At 41.9% G+C, this 23,065-nt stretch overlaps 1 protein-coding gene across 1 annotated transcript in view; it reads right to left on the bottom strand.

The window, feature by feature from the left end:
- ptk7 (protein tyrosine kinase 7 (inactive)) overlaps positions 1-23,065 on the bottom strand; it is a 153,453-nt gene that overhangs the window by 13,932 nt on the left and 116,456 nt on the right. The window contains exons 8-17 of the mRNA XM_033020727.1: positions 19,932-20,065; positions 17,660-17,795; positions 13,385-13,504; positions 11,658-11,804; positions 10,472-10,622; positions 10,174-10,301; positions 9,863-10,063; positions 8,505-8,660; positions 3,811-4,043; positions 846-923 (exon numbers count right to left, since the gene is read on the bottom strand). Of these exons, the coding sequence (XP_032876618.1) occupies positions 846-923; positions 3,811-4,043; positions 8,505-8,660; positions 9,863-10,063; positions 10,174-10,301; positions 10,472-10,622; positions 11,658-11,804; positions 13,385-13,504; positions 17,660-17,795; positions 19,932-20,065 (1,484 nt within the window). The remainder of the gene's footprint in view (positions 1-845; positions 924-3,810; positions 4,044-8,504; positions 8,661-9,862; positions 10,064-10,173; positions 10,302-10,471; positions 10,623-11,657; positions 11,805-13,384; positions 13,505-17,659; positions 17,796-19,931; positions 20,066-23,065) is intronic.

A 23,065-nucleotide genomic window follows, 5' to 3' on the forward strand; every position in this document is an offset into this window, starting at 1 on the left:
GCTGGCAACCGGAAGGTAGCCGGTTCGAATCCCGCTTGGAGTGCATACTGTCGTTGTGTCCTTGGGCAAGACACTTCACCCACCTTTGCCTGTGTGTGAATGTGTGTGAATGTGTGTGAGTGATTGGTGGTGGTCGGAGGGGCCGTAGGCGCAGATTGGCAGCCATGCTTCCGTCAGTCTGCCCCAGGGCAGCTGTGGCTACAGAAGTAGCTTACCACCACCGAGTGTGACTGAGGAGTGAATGAATAATGCGATGTAAAGCGCCTTGAGTATTAGAAAGGCGCTATATAAATCCCATCCATTATTATTATTATTATTATTATTATACTCAATGTTCCAACCAATGAAGGCAAAGTATCATATGCCTTCTGCTAACTTATTAACCATGTCTTGTACTTTTGTATGCAAATCATTTGAATAAATGGCTAAGTAGAAACAAAATAGCCAAGGATTGCATTTGTGACAGCTGCCTGAATGCTGACTGGAAAGAACATCCATGCAGGTACAGAAGACAAGTCAGAGCTTGACTGGGGCGCTTTCCATGGTCAGATAGCCACCAAACTCTCCACGGTAGGTGGGCAAGATCTAGAAGGCCACATGATAACACCAGAGAACATGGTCACTAGAACAAGGGGTGAAATTATTCTGTCAGAATTATTCAGTATGCCAAGGGAATGCCCATGGGGACATCTGGGCAAATTACACAGACGTTTAGATACACACAAAATGGTAACCTCTTGGTTTTGTTTTAGGGTTTGGAAGAGCATTGTCAAGTAGATACATGCCCATGTGAAAATTTAGCACTCTTCCACTGGCTTCACAACTACAAGTTCTTGTTCCCTTACCTTCTGTTTCAGATTTAATGGTGACTTGGTCTTTTCTTCTTTGCCCTTCACAATGCGCAGGTACTGTTTGAGGTCTCCCTGGAAAGAAAGTGGGGAAGTTAAGTGTGTGCAGCAAAGACTGGTGGTGGGGGCGGGCTAGGCAGGCCAACTCCAATTAAACCAGGGGAATGTTGCAGCCCACTACCTGGCCAGCCCCTCTATCACAGATATATACACCCCACAGCTTTACATTGAGGAAATGCACGGCAGAGCAGGAAGCTATTTGAATGACGAGTCCATGCTGGCATTGTTTACACTGTAGGTACACAAAAATGCTGGAGAAACTCAGCGGGTGCAGCAGCATCTATGGAGCGAAGGAAATAGGCGACGTTTCGGGCCGAAACCCTTCTTCAGACTGATGGGGGGTGGGGGGGAGAAGGAAGGAAAAAGGGAGGAGGAGGAGCCCGAGGGCGGGGGGATGGGAGGAGACAGCTCGAGGGTTAAGGAAGGGGAGGAGACAGCAAGGGCTAGCAAAACTGGGAGAATTCAACGTTCATGCCATCCGGACGCAAGCAACCCAGGCGGAATATGAGGTGCTGTTCCTCCAATTTCCGGTGTTGCTCACTCTAGCAATGGAGGAGACCCAGGACAGAGAGGTCGGATTGGGAATGGGAGGGGGAGTTGAAGTGCTGAGCCACCGGGAGTTCAGGTAGGTTATTGCGGACTGAGCGGAGGTGTTCGGCGAAACGATCGCCCAACCTCCGCTTGGTCTCCCCCGATGTAAATCAGCTGACATCTAGAGCAGCGGATGCAGTAGATGAGGTTGGAGGAGATACAGGTGAACCTTTGTCGCACCTGGAACGACTGCTTGGGTCCTTGAATGGAGTCGAGGGGGGAGGTGAAGGGACAGGTGTTGCATTTCTTGCGGTTGCAACGGAAAGTGCCCGGGGAGGGGGTGGTACGGGAGGGAAGGGAAGAATTGACGAGGGAGTTGCGGAGGGAGCGGTCTTTGCGGAAGGCAGACATAGGGGGAGATGGGAAGATGTAGCGAGTGGTGGGCTCACGTTGGAGGTGGCGGAAATGGCGGAGGATTATTTGTTGTATTTGCCGGCTGGTGGGGTGAAAGGTGAGGACTAGGGGGACTCTGCCCTTGTTGCGAGTGCGGGGATGGGGAGAGAGAGTGTTTACACTGTTGTTTAGTTCAAGCAGAAGAATATATTATGCACTTCTCAACACCCGCAGCGATTTTATTTTGGAAAAGGAAATAGAAAGTGCTGGGAAGTTGGTATGTGAAACAAGGAAAGATGCAGAGGGAACCTCAACAAGGAAGAACATTAGAGGTGGGAGGGTGGGAGAAATAGGGGACAGCAAGAAAAGGATAGCTGCACAGCCAGAGGGGAGGAAGTAAGGGTGGAGGGCCAGCAAGAAAAGGGAGCTGAAGGAGGAGAGAACAGCACGAGACTAGAGTCTGGTGGCAAAAGCTGGCACAGGGAATGGCGTATTCCTGCAAGGAAGCTATTATAGCACATAAAGTAAAGAGTAATGAGATGGGAGGACTTGGTCCATGTTTAGTTGGAAACAGACTATTCTGCCAATGTATCCACGCCAACCACCATTCACAAGTTCACACTGGTTCTACAGTATCCCACTTTCTCATCCACCCCCTCCACACTAGAGGTCATTTACAGACGCCAATTAACCTACAAACCCACATGTCTTTGGGATGTGGGAGAAAACCGGAGCACCCAGAGGAAACCCATGATGTCATAGGAGAATGTATAAACTCCACACAGACAGCACACAAGGTTAGGATCCAACCCAGGTCTCTAGCGCTATGAGGCAGCAGCTCTACCAGTTGTGTCACCCATATATGTAATAATATTATCAACAGGATCCTGAATTACTTTGACAGCTATAAAGGCGCTAATAGCTGCAGTGCCAGAGAATACTGAAGATATTGAAAGGTTGGTGGTTTGCCAAAAAGGAGACACTGCAGAATCAGTGTAATTCTCAAGTTGGTCTCTGGTTTAATCCTGGAAAACGATTGAGGCTTTTGGGGCCTTAGCAGCCTCTGCTGAAGGGGGAGGTCATAAGTGATAGGAGCAGAATTATGCCATTCGGCCCATCAAGTCTATTCCGCCATTCAACCATGGCTGATCTATAATGGAGACTAATCTTTAGGAGATGAAGTCCAAATCTCCTCCCCTGATTACAAACTAGTGGCAGTGCAGGAAACAGAAGTGGCTTTGTGAAGAGATGCAAGGACATACTTTAGATTGTGATACTTGATGATGAAGCATCTTCTCATTACTGGGTTTTTAACGGGAGAAGATTATTTGAGCGACGATGTGAACAAGAGCGTTTGTCAGCTTCAATTAAAATTATTGAATTTTTGAGTTTCTAGTTATTACAGTAACGTACTGTACTGACAGATTGTTGAGAGAGAGACGAGATTGAATAGGACTTTCACAACAGACGTCGCAAGTATTTCCTAATCGTCCACAACCCAAGGTGTTTCATCAGTCGATCCATCTGCAAATGTTAGTGTTTGTGATGCAGGGAATAATGTCCCACAAACAGAAATGAAATAATTGACTAGATTATGGTTTAATCAGAGGAATAATCATTGACCAGGACACTCATTAAGCTCTCTTGATCTTCTTTGAAAAATGTCATAGGTTCTTTCAGGTTAAGCTGGAAGGAGATAGTACCTCACCCTCAAAGTTTCTATCAAAGGATGAAATAGCAGTCGCAATTTATCGCTAATGAACCGTGATCTAATAAACCTTCAGAATGTTCCAGTTCTGAATCATCAGTTTGAATAAAAGCAAGCACAGACTTACATGTCCACAATGTGCATGTGGATTAACCAGTTATAACGATGGTTGACAAAATGTACGAGATTAAGACTTTTAATTTCACATCTAGGCTATTTATAAGGGATAACTAACAGTTTAGTAGAAAAGCTTCCACTCTGGTCTCTTACCAGGTCCACATATTCGGTGATCATATATTGTGGTTCCACTTCCCGGCACAGGCCCAGAAGTCTCACTACATGGCTGTGATTCATTTTACTGAACATCTCAAACTCCCGCCGAAACTCCAGCTGCAGCTGCTCATCCCGCGTGGTCAGGCTCTTCACCAGGACAACCGTCTCGGGCTCACTTTTGTCAATCCCTTTGGCTTTGGCCAAGAAGACCTCGCCATATTCTCCTTTTCCTGCATTTATAAACATGAAACCCAAACTTTAAAACGGTACACAGCTTAAAACAAAAGCACCATACAGTGAGTGGAATCCTTGAAAAGTTGCTCACAACTAAACAATGTTCCACATTCTGCATGCATAGGAGTTAAACTCATCAAGCCACGAACAACACACCTTGTAGGGGGCTCTATTGAGATAGACCATGGACAGATTCCTGGACAGTGAATAAATCTGGTGAGAGTGTTTAATTTGGAGAAATAATTGTAGGCCAGATACTGTATGTCCTGAAGGCAACCTTCACCCACTCCTTTCCCCTGACATATTCATTCAAGCTTGATACATGTGCAGAGGATTAATGGCCCCACTACCTAATGTTCCTGGCCCTAACAGGCATCACAGCTGTGACAGATTATGCCTCATGTGATGTTCATGCACATGTTTACGATTGAATAACAGATAGAAATATGATCCTGGCTCATTCTCTCTGACTCTTGAAATCAACTGCATCTGATTTCAATCCTTGCCATAATGTGAAGCAAACGCAGCAGCTAACAGGATGGAACCTGCAACTTTCCTGGTTTGTAATGTTCTGCACTATTGCATGAAATACCCATCAACACTGCTGTGACGCAGGCAGTACTATTTTTTTTTTAATTCTTCATCACTAAACCATCTAATTTTTAAATAAATACAAACAGCTTGTTGATTTCATGCTCAAATGGCATTCTTTTAAGTTTGTACTAACAGCATTTGACGTTCAAATGCAAGGATGTCTTGCACAAGAAATAGCTGAAACTCGTTGGCTTTAAAGTGCAGTTGGTATGAAGTCCCGCAACTAATGATGCCAAAAACTAATCAATTAGACACAAAAAAAAGCAATTCCCTCCACAAATACTGCTATGTGAATTTAAAGTTCTCTCTCCCGCACAGAATTTTAAGGGGTAATAGCCCACATCTGCGTCAGTATTTTGGACAATCTAGACCCTCTGCAATTCATGTAACGGGAAAAGAGGTCTACCGAGGGCCCCGTCCCTCTTGCAATAGATTCAGCAGCTCAGGATCGTGTTGATAATAAGAATACCTATGGTAGGATGCTATACATGGATTACAGCCCAGCCTCCAAAACTATAATACCTAATCAGCACAACTCAACTTTTGGACCTTGACTTTAGGGCCTCCATTTACAACTTGCTTCTGGACTCCATGGCCAACAAACCTCAGTTACTTATAATAGGTCATAACATTTCCTCCAGTCTGACCCTCAACCCTGGTGCCTCTCAGGATTGTGTGCTCAGTCCCTTGCTCCATTCCCTGTGCACCCATGATGTGTAGCCAAGTACAATGCCAACTTGATCTTTAAGTTAGCTGATGAGGTTATGGCGATAAATGTTGTCTACCTGGATTTTCGTACGGCATTTGATAATGTCCCCCACGGTAGGTTGATCCAGAAGATTAAGATACATGGGATTAACAATGACATTATTGTAAGAATTCAGAACTGTCTTACTGATTGAAAGCAGAGGGTTGCGATGGATGGACAATATTCAGGCTGGAGGTCTATGACTAGTGGAATTCCGCAGAGATTTGTGTCTGTGATATATATAAATGACTTGGATATAAACATAGACAAGTTGGTTAGTAAGTTTGCAGATGACACCAAGATTGCTGTGGTCGCCGATTGTGAGGAAGGCTGTCAAAGTATAGAGAGGGATATGGATCAGCTACGGAAATGGGTGCACAATGGCAGATAGAGTTTAATCCGAGCAAGTGCGAGTTGTTGCATCCAGGAGGTCAAATGTAAAGGGAAAATATAGAGTTAACAGCATGACCCTTAACAGCATTGATGTACAGAGGGATCTTGGAGTTCAAGTTCATAACTCCCTGCAAGTAGCAACATAAGTAAATAGAATAGCAAAGAAAGCATATATGGTATGGTTGCTTTCATTAGTCGGGGCATTGAGTATAAGAGTCAGGAAGTCATGTTGCAGCTTTTTATGACTTTCATTAGGCCGCATACGGATTACTGCATACAGTTCTGGGTGCTCTATTATAGGAAGGATGTGGAGGGATTGGAATAGGGTGAAGAGGTTTACTGGAATCAGGGGTGTGAACTACAAGGAGAGGTTGGACAGATTTGGATGGTCTTCTCTGGTTGTGGGATACCTGATAGAAGTATATAAAATTATGAGATACATAGATAGGATTGACATTCAGAACCTTTTCCCCAGGATTAAAAAATCAAATACTAGAGGGCAGAGTTTTAAGGTGATTGGGGCAAAGCTTGAAGGAGAAGGTTTTCTTTTAATTACACACAGGAGATGAGTGCCTGGAATGCGCTTTTGGTGGTGGTGATTGGCGCAGATATGATATTGGCATTTAAGAGAATTTTGGATAGGCATATGGATATGCAGTGAATGGAGGGATATGGATAACGTGCAGGCAGATAAAGGGGTTGTCAGACTTGGGCGACCTTATTGGCGAGTTTAGAAGAGTTTGAAAAAAATGACATGTTGAAGACCTCCTTCGACCTCCTTCGACTATGTTGAAGACCAGCTTCGACTAGCTACATCTAGCTCCGACTAACTTCGGAAAAATTGGACAGCGAATAGTGGAGAGTGAAGACGACCTCCTTCGATCTCCCTTCGACCTCACCTCGACTATGATGAAAACTATCTACGACTACCTTCGACTACACTCGATTACCTATGACTAACATGCCGACCTACTACGACCTACTACGACTTAACCTATGGGTAAAAAAAAGTATCAATTTTTTCCATGGCGACCTATTTTACTCGCGGGCATTTTTTAACATATTGAAAAAAACGCCGCGACCTAGCTGAGGGCTCGAGTACGCGGAGACCACTCTCGAGCATGAAGGAGAGTTACAAAGACCTCCTACCACCTTGTGTCGACCATGCTCCGAGTATGAGTCGAGGGCAAACTCGCCAGAACTCGCAGATTAGGTCGCCCAAGTGGGACAGGCTCTTAAGAGTTGGTCTTGGCATCATGTTCAGCACAGGCTGAAAGTTCTGTACTATTCTGTTCTATGTTGAAATAATGTGCCTTTTCATTTTATTCGAGGCAAATGTAATTGTCATAATGTCCTATCACTGTAATTGGTCCGATCAACAACAATGATGAGATGAAGTAGGAGAGATTGAAAATGTTACGTCATGGTGTCAGGATGATTACCTAGCCCATCAGCAAGAAGAAAATATTTGCTGTTGACCTAACAACATAATGGAGTGAATGCAATCTGGTCCTTATCACTGGAGCTGCTGTTGAAATAGCCAGCATTTCCAAGTTCCTAGATATCCTTATCACCAACAATCTTGGTGCCTGAGTGGACGCGTTCTCAGTCCATTGCCACTCTTCCTATAGTCTCACAACTGTGCAGCCAAATTTTGCTCCAACTACATTTACAAGTTTGCAGATGACATTGGCGTAGATGCACAGATTTTGAACGATGACATTGTAGAGTACAGGAAGGAGATAAGGAGTTAGTAACATGGTGGCAAAACATAACCTCTCCTTCAATGTTAGCAAGACAAAGGAGCTGGTTATTAACTTCAGGAAAAGAAGTGGCGTACACACCTCAGTAAGGATCAATGGTGGAGATTTAAAATTGAGATAAATTGAAATTTTTTCTGTCAGAGCCTGGCAAATCTCTGGAATTCTGCCCCAACGGGTGGTGGAAGTTGGATCATGAGAAGTATTTACACTGAAGTTGGATAGATATTTGATAAATCAAGGAATAGACAAGTATGAAGAAATGACACAGCAAAAGAGTTGTGGCTGTCAAAATTGCTCATAATCATATTAAATTTCTATGATTATATTAATTTTCTTGTGCAATTGTGTTTCAAGGAAGGAATTTATCATTAATTTTTTGAAAAAGGTTGCTGTAGAGTAGAAGTGAAAGAGTTTTGTACACTTTTCCTCCATTTTCAGCGAGCTATGGACTTGGATGCCAAGATCCCTCTGTACATCAACGCTGTTAGGGTCTTGCCATTAATTCTACATACATTCTAAGTTTCAACGGGCAATACCTCATACTTGCTCAGATTAAATTCCATCTGCTATTTCTTTGCCGATTTTTGTAGCCGATCTATATCCCGCTGTGTACTTTGACAACCTTCCTCACTGTCAGTAACTTGACCAATTTTGGTGTAATCTATAAACTTGCTAACTAACCCATGTCCATTTACATCCACATATACATATCACCAACAGAGGTCCCTGCACAGATCCGTGCAGAACTCCACTGTTCACAGACCTACAGCCAGAATAAAACCATTCCACCACAACCCTCTGTCTTCAATGAGTAATCCAGTGCTGTATTAAATGGTCATGTCACCATGGATCCCATGCATCTTAATCTTAACAACGGACTTTCATCAAATGTCTTACTAAAATCCACGTAGACAACCACTGCCCTACCCGTATCTTGTTACATAGGTCGTGTTACGTACCAAGGGTTGTGATTGTCTGCAGGTTTGCACGAGGGAAATGCAGTTTATCATGCATACTGTGACGCTTGTTGGGTACCACTGTCATGCTAATGTTGTTAATGGATGCTTCCTCCTGAATCTCAGCTGTTAGTTGGCCATTCTGCTGCACAGCGCCACCTGGCATCCAAAAAAAAAGGTGATTTAAAATATACATTTCATTCAGTTATTTGTACTATTATAATCTTATAATGCACACACAAATTTGTACACAAGATTATATAATTCAATATTAATTATTTGCATAGAATAACTTTCTATTCACACATTTTACTTTCCAGTTTTATCCTTATGTCAGCATGAAAGCTGAAGTGTTGATCTTCATGAATATAGCACGGTTCGTAGAACCGCTGGCTCACGCTCCAGAGATTTGGATTCAATCCGAACTGCTATGGAGCGTGTGGAGTTTGCACGCTCTTCCCAAGAACATATGTGTTTCCTCCAACATCCCAAAATCTTGAAGGTTGGTAGGTTAATTGGCCTTTGTAAAAAGCTCCTAGTATGTGGGTCAACAATAGTCAGGGGACGGGGAAGAATATGGGGAATATAAAATGGGGTATGTGTGGGATTTCTGGAAAAAATGGGTGCTTAATGGATGGTATGGACGTAGTGGAATGTTTCATGACATTGTGCCATGGTGTTGATCTCCAAAAATGGCTTTTTCCATCACAAAGGTAAAGCATTCCAAGGTAGGATTAAGTTATAGAAATTGCATCCTCTTCCTTCTCTGATGGGAAACAAAAAATTAGAATGTCTCTTTCTGAATCAACTCGGATAGTATTTCCACGCACAATGGTGGTGAACAATTGTAATTCGCTTGTGTATACATGTCAAGAGTTAATTTTACATCTGAGAATGTCACACTTCTGCTGAGTGAAGACATAAAGGGATGTGGGGTAAAGATAGGTTTACAGAGCTTGGTCACAGCAGTGAAGACCTCAGAATGTGCAAGCTCAAGGGGATAAACTATCAGTGCATAAACTACCAGGGGCAGAGCCAAGAATGCACAGGAACCTACAAAAAAAAACTGATCTACTAATGTTGCAGCTTCACCACATTTAATAAGCTCAGACCTTAAAGCACAACTTATTCTTCTCCTCCTCCCCAGGAATCTATTCCCCACCTCTGCACCAGTAATTAATTTGTTTTCTTTCTCAGTTCTGACAAAGGGTTAACTCTGTTGCTCTTTTCACATATGTTGCCTGACCTGTAGTGTGTTTCTGGCATTTTTGTTTTTACTTCAGATTTTCAGCATCAATAGTTTTTTTTCATTTTCACCAGCATGTTATTTGTTGAAGGTACCTGGCATAATTTCATCTTACCATTTAGTGCCTCCATTTCAGGTTCTTCGCCCTCTGGTCCTTTATGCAACCGCTTTGCCTTTCGTCGCTTTTTGCAATAGAACATGAGACCCAGTACATTGATAATATAAGCAACAGCAGCGCCGACAGAAAGGCCAATTGTCTGAATCATCTTATATGGAGTATGTTGCTTATCATCATCTCCATGAGCTGCAGGTTTTTCTAAAGGAACATGCAAGGAAAGATCATGTAGCAAAGTTAAGATCTTATTTCTTAACTATCAATTTGCAATTGTCATGCAAGGCTAAGGTGATGAGCAGAATAATACAGACCGACAACATAGAGAAAGGCATCTCGGTGCAGAATGTTGCAATTGTTGCCAGCAATGCACGTGTACTTCCCTGTATCATCTGCACTGACATCATAGATTATCAATGAGCCATTTTCCATTTTCCGTATTCTGTGATCAAATATGCAGAAACAAACCATAAGAAAGATTCAGTCATGGCTGGTTACGGGATTCATGTTTAAGTCAATATTCCAGATGGCTAACAAGAGCACGAGCAGGCTTTTGTGCCAAACTGGAGAGTTTTCTCATATTGCCTGCATTAGTAACAGACTATGTCATACCTTTGTAAGCTCTTGCTGGAGTCCAAGATCTTCTCCTTCACTTTCCAATGAATGTTAGGGTGTGGTTCTCCTGTGGCTTGACAGTTCAGCACTGCAATGAATCCCTGGTACACGGTTGTGTTCTCAGGCTCCATCTTAAACTTTGGCAAGACTAAGGAAAGACACAGACGTGTGGCATACAAATGATAGGGAGAGGTATGGGTTGTGAGGCACGCTTTATTTATTTCCGTCAGTCATTCGGAGAAATTTCAGTAATAAATAACAATCCGTTTTCTATTTGCCACTACAGCCAGCAGCAAGTACCTCCAGATCTGGTAGAATCTTGGTTGGATACAGAGTGAGACTTGAACCTGGCTCCATTGCTTCTGACTCACTGTGCCATCCTCTGCCCTTGGCCATCCTCTGCCCTCTGCCCTTGCCCCCCCCCCCTATCTTTCCCAACACTGACTCATTATGATCCAAAGTTTCTCACCCCTAACCTGAACACAATGATCAAGATCGTTCCAAACCATGAAGTTCCCTTGATTTCAAACTGGAATTAAAGTGAGCCACATGGTTTAGTTTAGTCGAGATAACTAGGTGAACAGACAGCTGAGGTGGGTAATTTAAAAAAAAAATTCAATATAGACTTTATTCAAGTAATATATGCAATACAGGAATTGTGCAAAAAATTCATCCAACATTCTCGGAGGCTATACAAACATTCAATACTGTTTATACAAATTACACCAATTTTTTTTCCCCCACCCTTGCCACTCATGTGGCCCACTGGCGTGAAATCCCTTCCCTTATTTTTTGAGGGTCGTCTCCACCACACCCTGCCCCCCATGTACAGCAGCAGAAGGGCCTTAGACTGTGGTCCTCCCCAACCGAGCCTTGGCGTTGGCTGCACCAAGCTTCAGTGCGTCCCTCAGCACGTACTCCTGCAGTCTGCTGCGGGCCACTCAGCAACATTCCCAGATGGACATCCCGCTCCGCTGGGTGGTCAACAAAACTCAGGCAGACCAAAGAGCGTCTTTCACCGAGTTGATGACCTTCCAGCAGCACTCGATGTCAGTCTCTGAATGCGTCCCTGGGAACCGTCCGTAAATCACAGAGCCCTCTGTGACAGAGCTGTTGGGAATAAATTGTGACAGGGACCCTTGCAAACCTCTCCAGACTCACTTTGCATATAAAGGCATCATACCTGCAACAATAAGGCGGACAGACGCCCTGATTTTCCCTTGAATGTTTGATGCAATACAGGCATACTGTCCGGCATCACTTTTGGTCACATTGGTGAAGTGCAATAATCCGGCTTCCTGCCTGATGTGAGGGGATATACGACTGCCATCTGTACCAATTAGAAATAGCACAAGTTATTCTGATGCTAAATGAAAGGCACTGGCACATTACAAAACTGCATCATCAAAAAAATGCTGAACAGCTAACAAAATCGACACCTTGAGTGGCCGAATCACAAGATCCCTGCAGATTGGATGAAGCAGAGTAGGTTTCACCACCAGCCAGGACACAATGGGACAAATGTCTACTGTGATTCTGTTAAACAATAGTCTGGTAAATATCGACTTAAACACACAAGGACATCGAGGAAACTTCTTTATGATGCATTCATGATGGTTGTTAGGCTGTAACTCTTGCCAGAAGCAATTGTGTCAGATCATCATAGATTGTATTTAATTCTCCCAGATTTTCCTCATCCTCAACTGCCTTTCTCCACTAAGCAGCTGATCACAGGCAAAGGTGCTCAATGATAACAGTGGCCCAGCAATCCATTGTCATGTCCAAGATAAGAGGGAGAAAATTAAAAAAGCAATGAATAAAACTCCAAAATCTGAGGGAAATTTTCCAAAATATAAACACGTTTCATACATTTGTTTGAGAGTATTACTAAAGCAGTATTACTTAAAAATCTAATAATACTGTAACAAAGTTTTGGGAACTATTTTTGATTAACATTGGATGAAGATGGGTTTATAGTCATACCGTGACGTACCGAAATAGGCTCTTCAGCCCATTGCCTCCACACCAGCCTTCAAGCACCCATTCACACTCACCCCATTTTTTCCCCCTTCAACTGTTCTTGGACCCAATTCTACTGCCACCCTCGTAGAGATTGGGAACCCAGATCTCTGGAGAATGATTAAGCAGTACTGACACTGTACCACTAAGCTATATTTAATGCAAACTGCATGTGCAGGGGAGCCGCTGAATCAACCTGATGACTGTCTCCAGGCTCACACAATAGAAGGCCAATGATTAGGTAATGGACAGTGTAGGGCGAGGAGCAAGAACCTTTCAAAAAGCAAAACAAAGGAATTGTCATCAGTCACTGAAGGAAAATGTATGAGATAGACAATTGGTAAGCCATTTTGAGCACAAAATATGGAAAATTTAACAATAGTAAACACACTTGCATCCTTCATAAACACATATCCTTTCCAGCAGAAAAAAGGCCTAAGTACAAATCCTAGAAATCTGAAACTCCAAATGTTCTCAGCTTGAAGGTCAAGTTAATGAATTCAGCTACAACATTCTGCGGAGTGAGCAGAGAACAAGGATGCTCAGGGAGTGAAGAAATTGAGCTGAAAGCCTGGGATTTTTTTGGTACAGAGTAGTAATGATAAAAGTGTAAGAAATATAGTTGCTTCAATGTCCGAAAGGAACATCTGCGCAAAGAGGCAGGAGGTTTTGAGAGAACCTCTCCCTGTAGACACAAAAATATCTGAGACTCTTGGATTTAACATGTCGTGATGAGGTATAGAACAATTCTCAGTTGGCAATTTAATGGTTTTTAATAGTACAGGTAGTAAGGTAACTAATACCATTCTAACAAGATTGAAAACAAGGTTTAAAATTCAGTGGAATTTACTGATCGGTGCCCTGGATATATATCCATAAAAGAACTCTCACCATTTTTGCTCCATCTGATGAGTGGTTTCTCACGACCAGTAGCAGAGCATTGGATTGTAATATCCTTATTCAGCTCCATACACTGATGTTGCTGTGGAGTTGGAGTGAACTTAAGCTTTTCTGCAATGAGGAACATAGAGTCACAAGTTAGTGCTTCAGCACGTGGCATTTTAGGCATTGGGATAGAAATTAGATTAATAATTGTACAGATTTGTACTGAAATCAAGCTTTTTTTAAAGTTATCACAGTTAACTCCCACATGTTAGTGCAACTACTACCTGCTACCAGCTTGGTGATAAAGTCTTAACAAAGATCCAAACCTTGTGATTTCTGCTGAGTTAGGCAATGAAAGCCACGCTAGAGATAGGGATGTTAAAGGTGCAAGGTAAAAGACAAAAAAGGCTAGGGTTCCTGCTTATGATTTGAAGAGTGCCTGTATGTCAACAGTCAATGACTAAACTGCCAGTCAGCAAAATGGTTTAGGCTACTTTTGACTCCCTGTAGCCATGGGGTTCATGCTGCTAAGAAAGGGGGGGGAAAGTTGGGGTCTGGAAGTGGGAGGCATCTGCATAATCACAAAGCCAATTCAGACCACAAGGCAAAAAAATTAATCAATTGCTTCAATTGGTGTTACAAGCCAATCTTGGATATGTTTTCAATTAAACGTAATAATAATGTTGAAACCAACAATAATTCTGGGAACATGTAAATATGAAATCTATTTCAGATTCTATCTAGTGCTTTGGCACACAGTAAGATGTTGTTTGGTTTGTATTATACAATGCTTGTAGCAGTGTTAAGTATTTGGAATCCACAAGCAACTTTGTACTGGAAATCAGTAATAGTTATACAGCAGAGAAACAGCCTTTTGGCCCAAATCGTCCATGCTGACTGAAGTCCATGCCATCCAAGCTAGTACCATTTACCTACGCCATATTCCTCAAACCTTTCCTATCCATGTACCTGTCTGAATGTATTTTAAATGTTATTGTCTCAAACTACTCCATCTGATTAGCTCATCCATATACCCACCATAATATTTTATAAATTTGAAGCATTTATGTGAAATCTATGTGAAAAAGTTGCCCCACTGGTTCGAATATTTTATACATTTGAAACATTTATGTGAAATCTATGTGAAAAAGTTGCCCCACTGGTTCTAATATTTTATAAATTTGAAGCATCATCTCCCTCCTTCTGCATTCAATGCCCAGATTAAGAAGGGGCAGTATCCTGTATGCCTTTCTAACCACATCACCCATCTGCAATGCCACCTTCCAGGGTCTGTGGACTTGTACTCTGAGGTCCCTCTGCATCCTCAATGGTCCGTAAAACCTACCATTCATAGTTTATGTCCCAGCCTCATTAGTACTCCCAAAATGCATTATCTTACCTGTGTCTCGATTAAACTCCACCTGCCATTTTTCAGCTACTGGAAAGGCAAGAACTGATGGGGGATAGTCAGCATGGCTTTGTTTGTGGGAAATCATTGATTGAAAGATACAGCACAGAGACTGGCTTTTTGCCTCACCTGTTGACACTAGTTAAACATAGAAACATAGAAAATAGGTGCAGGAGTAGGCCATTCGGCCCTTCGAGCCTGCACCGCCATTCAATATGATCATGGCTGATCATCCAACTCAGTTCTGTGTTATCTCACAGAATGTTAGTGAGGGTACAGCTGGGAGTGTTGCATGGAGTTTTAGTCCCTTTACTGTAACAGGGATAGACGTGGATGGTATACAAGAACTATTTGATTATAATTAAAACAGGAAAGAGATGGAGAGCAAACTTTCAATTCCAGAAAGATGCAAGAACTTTAGAGCATTGATTTAAGGGGAACTTAGACTGGGAGCATGGAAGTTGGTATACCATATGTAAATGAGAACATCCTTGTGACCAGAGTTTCCCACTCAAAAAGAGGATGCTGTGCTGGATTCAGTTCAACTCCACGGAATAAAATGGGGCAAACCCAGAATGTGACAAGAGATATTAGAATTGTTATGAAAACAAAAAAAACAAAAAAAGTGAAATCCTCAACTGGAAGTTGGTTAATTCTGTGTCTGAAAGGAATATAGCCTGGGGTGGATGTGATTTAACATTTGGTAGGTACAATTGTAAATAAGCCACAAGGGAACTTTGAAGCAGCAATACCATGGGTACAGATTCCATGAGGGGGATTAACGTGAAACAGAAAAATATTCAGTTCAATTCAGAAGAAGCTGGATATATTTTAAAAAACACAGTATTGCAAAGAAGATACAAGGGTAGATTTAAAGCTAACATAAAAAAAATCTGTAAAGATTTAAATCTAAGGGTCAAAAGTCAAACTAAATACTGTATGTAAAGAAGATAACCAAGAAAGTTAACAAGACATAATTTTTGGGGAAAAATGGTATGTTTATAGTAAAGGGATCCCAATTTGAAAATGCTACAATTTTGGACACCAAGGGAAGTGAGGACAAAATTGCTGAGGCTCTGTTGGTAATCTTCCAGTATTGCTCAGATATTAAACTGGTGCCAGAAGACTGGAAGATTGCAAAATGGTGCACTCCTGTCCGGAGAGTGAACAACTGGTAATTGAAGTGCATTCAGCTTAACATCAACTACAGAAACTTTTAGACACATTAATCCAGGTCAAAATTAATTGTCACTTCAAAAAAATATGCACTAATAAATGAAAACCAACAAAGCAAATCATGTTTGACTGACTTGACAGTTGCTTAATGTAATAATTAGCATAAGTTGTCATACAGCACAGAAACAGACCCTTCGGCCCAACTTGCCTTTGCCGATCAAGATACCTCATGAACACTAGCCCCACCTGCCTGCGTTTGGCTCATATCCTCTCAACCTTTCCTGTCCATGCACCTGCCCGTGTGTCTTTTAAAAGTAGTTATAGCTTTATAAGCTATAACTTTATTTTTCTGTATTTGGATTTCCCCTAGCACACATGAGTTGGTTTGAACTCATGTCTGTGTGTCCAGAACGCTGGCTGTTAGTCCTGCAACTTGACCACGACACTATATTACTCCTCAAATTGGGCAGGGCTGTAGAAGCACTTGAGGGCAAATGGTAGCAGTATAACTGACATGCATAATGCATCATACAAGCCAGAACCTCCCACCCCTCCCCTCACCGTCAACTACTTCTCCACTTCACGCTGCTTCGGGAGGAGTAGCCAACATAATCAAGGACCACATATCCTGGTCATTTTCCTTTCTCCCCTCTTCAAGCTGAAGATACAAAAGCTTAAGAGCATGTACCACCAGATTCAAGAACAGTTTCTTCCCCGCTGTTATCAGACTCTCATGTGTTTAGGATTTATTCCCGATTTTCCAATCTGCTGTTGCACTTGCACTTAATTGCACAGGGCTTGCACTTTTTTATATCTGCACTTTCTCTACAGCTGTAATACTATTTCTCCATTGTTTGCTTTTGTTTTTGAATTATCTGTTGTACTCATGTATAGTATACTCAGCACGGATTGCATGGAAAACAAAAAAAATTAACTGTCTATCAGTGCATGACAATATTAATTTTCAATGTGCTGAGATCTACCAGATAAACCAGAGATGCCAAATTACCAAAGGAATAGAAAGACAGTGTATCAGTGAATCATAGTCATTCAGAATGAAAACAGGCCCCTTGGCACAAATCGCCCATATTGACCAAGATGCCCCATCAAAGCTGGTCCCATTTGTCTGCATTTGGCTCATATACCTCCAAGCATTTTATATCCATGCATGTCTCCAAATGACTTAAATGTTGTTATGCCTGAAGCAACTACTTCCTCTGGCAGCTCTCTCATATACCCACTGTGTGAAAAGGTTGCCCCTCAAATTCCTGTTCAATCTGCCCCCCTGCAAACCTATTCCCTCTAGTTCTTAATTTTCCAACCCTGGGGTAAACGGCTGCATGCATTCACCGTATCTATACCCCTCATGATTTTATACACTCTCAGTCCTTGAAGTCTCTTTTCATTCTATACTATTCATAATCTCACATAAGTTTGTATCAGCTGCAAACTTCTTCAATATGTTTGTCCCCTCTGCCAAAATTGATAATTAGTATAAATGAATATGTATTGCAGAAGAGCATAAATAAAGAATATTAAAAATGAGCAGTGCTATGACGTCCATCATTAGGATGTTGTATTGCGCCGCTTTGAAACTATGTACTAATGATTTGAAACCCCAGACAAGTCGGCTGACTTCAGAATTTAGACATAATTCAAAGTTAAAATGATCATCCAGGTTGGCCACCTGCACTTACCTAGGACATAGACACGGGCATATCCCTCGATGTAGCCTGCTGGTGTGCTGCTCTGACATTTGTACACAGTTCCATCATATACCTCCACGTTATTAATGCGCAGCGTTCCATTGGCCAGCTGCTCAAACCGACTGTCCTGTAATTTAACCAGTCATTAGCCACTGGAATTCACAGCAACCTGAAGCCTTATATGCCCCTGTCCCACTTAGGAAACCTGAACGGAAACCTCTGGAGACTTTAATCCCCACCAAAGGTTTCCTTGCGGTTCCCGGAGGTTTTTGTCAGTCTCCCTAATGGTCGAAAGTGGTTTCCGCTTCTTCTATGTTCCGGCGATTATTTAAAAAAATTCAAAACCGGCCGCGACTAAAAATAGGTCGCCGTTTTAAAAATCGGTAATTTTTTAGTCAAAGCCGGTTGCTAGTTGAAGGTGGTTGCTGGAGGTTGCAGGTAGTGGAAGGTAAGGCCGGTTTTGAATTTTTTGAAATAATCGCCGGAATATAGAAGAAGCGGAAACCACTTTCGACCATTAAGGAGACTGACAAAAACCTCCGGGAACCTCACGGAAACCGCACGGAAACCTTGAGTGGGGCGCAAAGTCTCCAGAGGTTTCCGTTCGGGTTTCCTAAGTGGGACAGGGGCATTAGAAAGCGCAGTCGTCTGCAATATTTGTCAACAAATGTTTGTTGTATTTCTACTCAATTTTATTTGAGATTTAAAAATTGAGCTCCAGGTACAAGAAGTTCACTTATTTCCCTGTGTGCAGAATTAAAAGCTATGGCGGGCGAATAAGCAAGCGTCGAACGTGAAACTGGGCCTCGGCTTGTTGGAACCACACCTGGGGCTGCGATGTCCAGAACATGGGCAGCTTCAGGGAGACAGCATTTTGCTGGGTTGGATTGTCGGCGACCTCGGGCTGTTGAGGTTGATCGTTGGCTGCAAACATCGTTTAAATCCAAAATGACCGTTTTGGATCGTTGGGGTCACCAATATGGAGGGCGAATAAGTTAAGCCATGTGTGGTGAATCAAAGTGGTCTTTATTGTCAAAGCAAAGAGAACAACACACACGCGAATGGGGGAAGGTTGACCCATGGCTCATTATTTATATTAGGGCACACCCCTCTACCTCGTGACAACTCCTTCCCGCCGTTACCCAGTCACGTGACCCTACCCCCGACTGCCGAGGGTTCGCATAGTAAGTGGTCTAACCACCGGGTGGCGCCACAAAGCGGTGTAATGCAAGAGATGCTCTGGTGGAGGGAGTGCAGCTATGTGTGAAGTTAACCTTCATGATAATGTAGATCTAGGATGTGCACTGATTAGTTTACAAACAAACATTTAGCTGGCAACTTCAGATTGTGCTAAAAATCAACTGAACAGCTAGGTACTGGGGTTGTTCAAGCTCAGGAATCAGTGTGACTGCAACACATCATGAACATCAGTAAGCGGCTGACATTCTTTGTCCGAGATGAAGAATATATGAGGGAAGGTGGGGGCGCAGTGTACCAAGAGGGGCAGAAATAACAAAAATGCATAAATTATATTGAACAATTTGTCAGACAATTTAAGTTCCGTAGACTGTGTGTAGAGATACCAGCAAGTAGCTTGGTGACAAACAAGGAAATGTTTCAAAACTACTGTAAGTGCAATACCACATTGCATTGGTCATTGAAAATGCTTTTGTTACTCCTAAATTCTATACAGCATGACTAATTGGTCTTGGAGCTCGTGTGGGATGTTGGAAAAATAATAAGTGTGGATTAAGATATTTGCAGCTCTTATTTCTATTGTTTAGAGTTAAACAATTCTATTACAGTGAATGATTCAGCAATATTCATCTTATGAGCAACCCATATCAGGTTAATATTTACTTTAGCTGCTTTGGAAATTATTTTGGCATTTATAACAGTTGCTAGCTTGGCTCACTAGCAGCATCCTGTCTGTTGAGCCATTATGTGACCAATCTCAAGTGTTTGAGCATTAAATCAAACTCTCAAACCAACATTGTGCTGAGGAAGCATTATATTACTCGGAGCTGTTATCTTTCATTTGCAATGTTAATTATCCTGACAATATTCAAAGGACGAATGTACAGTCGTATCAGAATAGAAGATGAGCTTTAGCTAATACTTATTCCTCAACCAACAACCTAACATATCATCTGTATAATAATTCCTTCCTTCAGAGGAAGCAAAGAATTAGTAATTTGTTCTTTGTCAATATAAGCCAGACATAAACCACACACATGCCTCTGAAGATGAGTGGCATACTTACACCAGAAATGTCCACATTATTCCGGAACCAGGTAGCTATGGGAGTTGGGATACCGCGGGTGCTACAGGGCAAAAATCCTGGCATCCCTTCATTTAGCTGGGTGTCTGATGGCTTGATGACCCACTCTGGTATTGCTATGTGGGGGAAAGAAACATTTACAAGAGTAGATTTAGCATAACCCAACATTCCTATTCCATTCTAATTCAATAAAGATTTCTGGTCATTAACAAGAGTAAATTACTATTGTCTTCAAAATATCAGTCTTGAGAAAGCTAGGAATAATGGTACCCTAAAATGTGGCACAGAAGGATCTGAATACAATTACTTGTATTACTTACAATTGTGATTTGTGATGTGGTATGGATGCACTTTATTACGGTGATCTGTGTTATTAGTGTTATGTAACAAAAGCAGTGTACCATCATGTACCGAACCCAAATACCACCAACCCTGGTTGCGTGGCAATTAAAGATTCTATTCTATTCTATTCTTCCATTTCACATAGGCTGTATGGGGAATCCCTGTAATTTATCAGACTCTGGAAAGAACCCCGCTTATGCCAAGGATGTATTCCCCAATTCCCAATCTACCTCATTGTGGCCTTGCACTTTTTTAATTTGTACTTTCTCTGTAGTGCAACACTATATTCTGCACTCTTCACTTTTTGCTCTCTCTGTGCTACTTATGTATAGTTTGATTGTACTCATGGCTAGTTTGATGTGCCTGAAATGCAGGGAAAACAACAATTTTCCATTGTATCCCGTACACTTGAACCACTGCACCTTTCAGCTCAATTTCTTTGTCCCTTAGATGCAGGTTGACAGTGCAAAAGATGAGATAGGGCTACTGGGATTGGATTGCAAAGGATAATTAACAGAATACACCTTTCACCAATAATATTGAAGGATTTAAAAATAAAAAGTGAAATGATTGATGACGGTATCAAATCAACAATTACAAGGCCTAGAGACCCCTCTTCAGACCCGACCCTCATTTTGACCTGAAAAGTTACCTATTCCTTCTCTCCAGAGATGATGTCTGTCTCGCTGAGTTACTCCAGCTTTTTGTGTCTATCTTTGCATTTAAACCAGCACCAGCAGTTCCTACCTACACATAACTTCATGACACTTGATGCATACTAATGATGAGATAGTTTAGTTTTAGTCAGATACAGATATTTGCACATATTCATCAATCTTTAAACTGAGGTTGCTGAAAAATCTGCACATACATTATGAAGAAAGCTATTCATCAAACTTACTTCAACCGAAAATTTGACTCATTATCATTTAGCATTAAGAACAAAATGGTAGCATACCTCTTAATATTCTGAAAGGAAACCAATTAGTAATGGAAAGGTTCCAGCTTATATTTGCCCATTGGAAACAAAGAGAAAATGTAATAATGTAGGGTCAGCTTTAACGTTTACAAATAATAATCACCAGGGGATTCATCTCTTTTTTGCCAAGTCTGTTATGAGTTGCTTAGCTATAATCCTGCAGGCACAAGGAGCTATCAAGTATTTTAAAAATAAAGTAAGTGCCTAGATAAAATGAGCATTGTTGAAACTGAGCCATTACATCTGGGTCCAATTATGCCCTTGCCCAATTCAGTTTTTGTAAATGCACACTTCTCCAGGAGGCACAGGATAGCAATTGTTTTTAGAAACAAACTGATTTTTCCCCTCGGGCTCATGAATCATATAACCCCAAAATCAAAAATTAGTTATTGTAGTAACGCTAGCTTTGATATTGACAAAGGTGCTACAGGTATCATCAAATCCGAGTCACTGGCTAAAATCTACTGGAAGGTATAAATTCTAAGACGCATAACACAGTTGTCTTTCAACAGTGCACTGAAAAGTACGAAGACCATGTAATAAAATGATAACTTTGCTGTCTGCCTTTTAAGAGGACACGAGCATCTGATAAGCACCAAGAATCTCTCACTGAGCCCTGGCCAACCTCCACCTTAACAATGATAGATATACGCTTTAACTTCTGCGCAGTCCACAGGGGTGGAGTCCACAGTTCTTAGTACCACAGTCCCTGCTTTAATTTTCCATCTCACTCCAACCTAATCGATTGGTGACCTCCTGTACTATTACAATGAGCCCCAATGCCAGCTTAAAGAACAGCACCTAATTTTCTGGCTGGACACGTTGCAGTCTTCTGGACTAAATGCTGAATACCACAACTTCAAATAACTTGTTATCTCTCTACATCAATGATATTGCCTCAGCTTCCTTTTGTTTTTTTCCTCCAAGAGTAGAGGACATGCTACCCTTATCTGCCGGGCATGTCTCCCTGCTCTGTATTTCACAACTCCTACATTGTTTTGTCCATGTTCCCGCTCTTTAACTGCTCCCATTCTCTAATTTACCCTTGGTTACAGTTTATCCCCATGTTAACTCTGGTTTTACCCTTTCAGATACAGCCCCCTCCTCACACTCCTTTACATGCTTCTATTGTTTATTTTGTCTCCATCCCAGCGATGACAAAGGATCTTTGATCTGAAACCTTGACTCCGTTTCTTTTCCCACGGATGGGGACAGATCTGCTATTTCCAATATTTTCTGTTTATATGAGATAAACGCCTATTTGTTTTATCCATTAATAATGGAATACACTCCCCAAGTGGCTGCTACATAGCTCTGTGCGATGAGGCAATCTTAAAGCACTCTTTAACTGCCAAAGAGGTATGATTCTTTAAATCATCAAAACTAAACATTGTAGAAAGGGGCATTAAGCCCAGAGCACTGTACGAAGAGTGATGTTTCCTACAACATGCAATCACACTTAAGGTTGGAGAATTTTCAGACTATGGCTGTGTATAGGCCCAAGTGATTTGCTGAATGAGATTTGAATTTATCGGTTTCTACTTAGTTGAGAAACATATGCCATGGCTTCAGATTGATAAACCACCTAATCTCATGTGAACATATTTGTTGATTTTTCCATTCTTCTGCCCAATTAATTCTCCCTCAACTAAAACTCCCCACAAACCAAATAGATTTTGATGTCTGAAGAAGGGTCTCGACCCAAAACGTCACCTATACTTGCTCTCCAAAGATGCTGCCTGACCTGCAGGGTTAAACCCAGCACTGTGTGTCACTTTTTGGCAACGAGCATCTG

Source organism: Amblyraja radiata, chromosome 5, assembly GCF_010909765.2.
Source record: "Amblyraja radiata isolate CabotCenter1 chromosome 5, sAmbRad1.1.pri, whole genome shotgun sequence".
In the NCBI taxonomy this organism is placed as follows: domain Eukaryota; kingdom Metazoa; phylum Chordata; class Chondrichthyes; order Rajiformes; family Rajidae; genus Amblyraja; species Amblyraja radiata.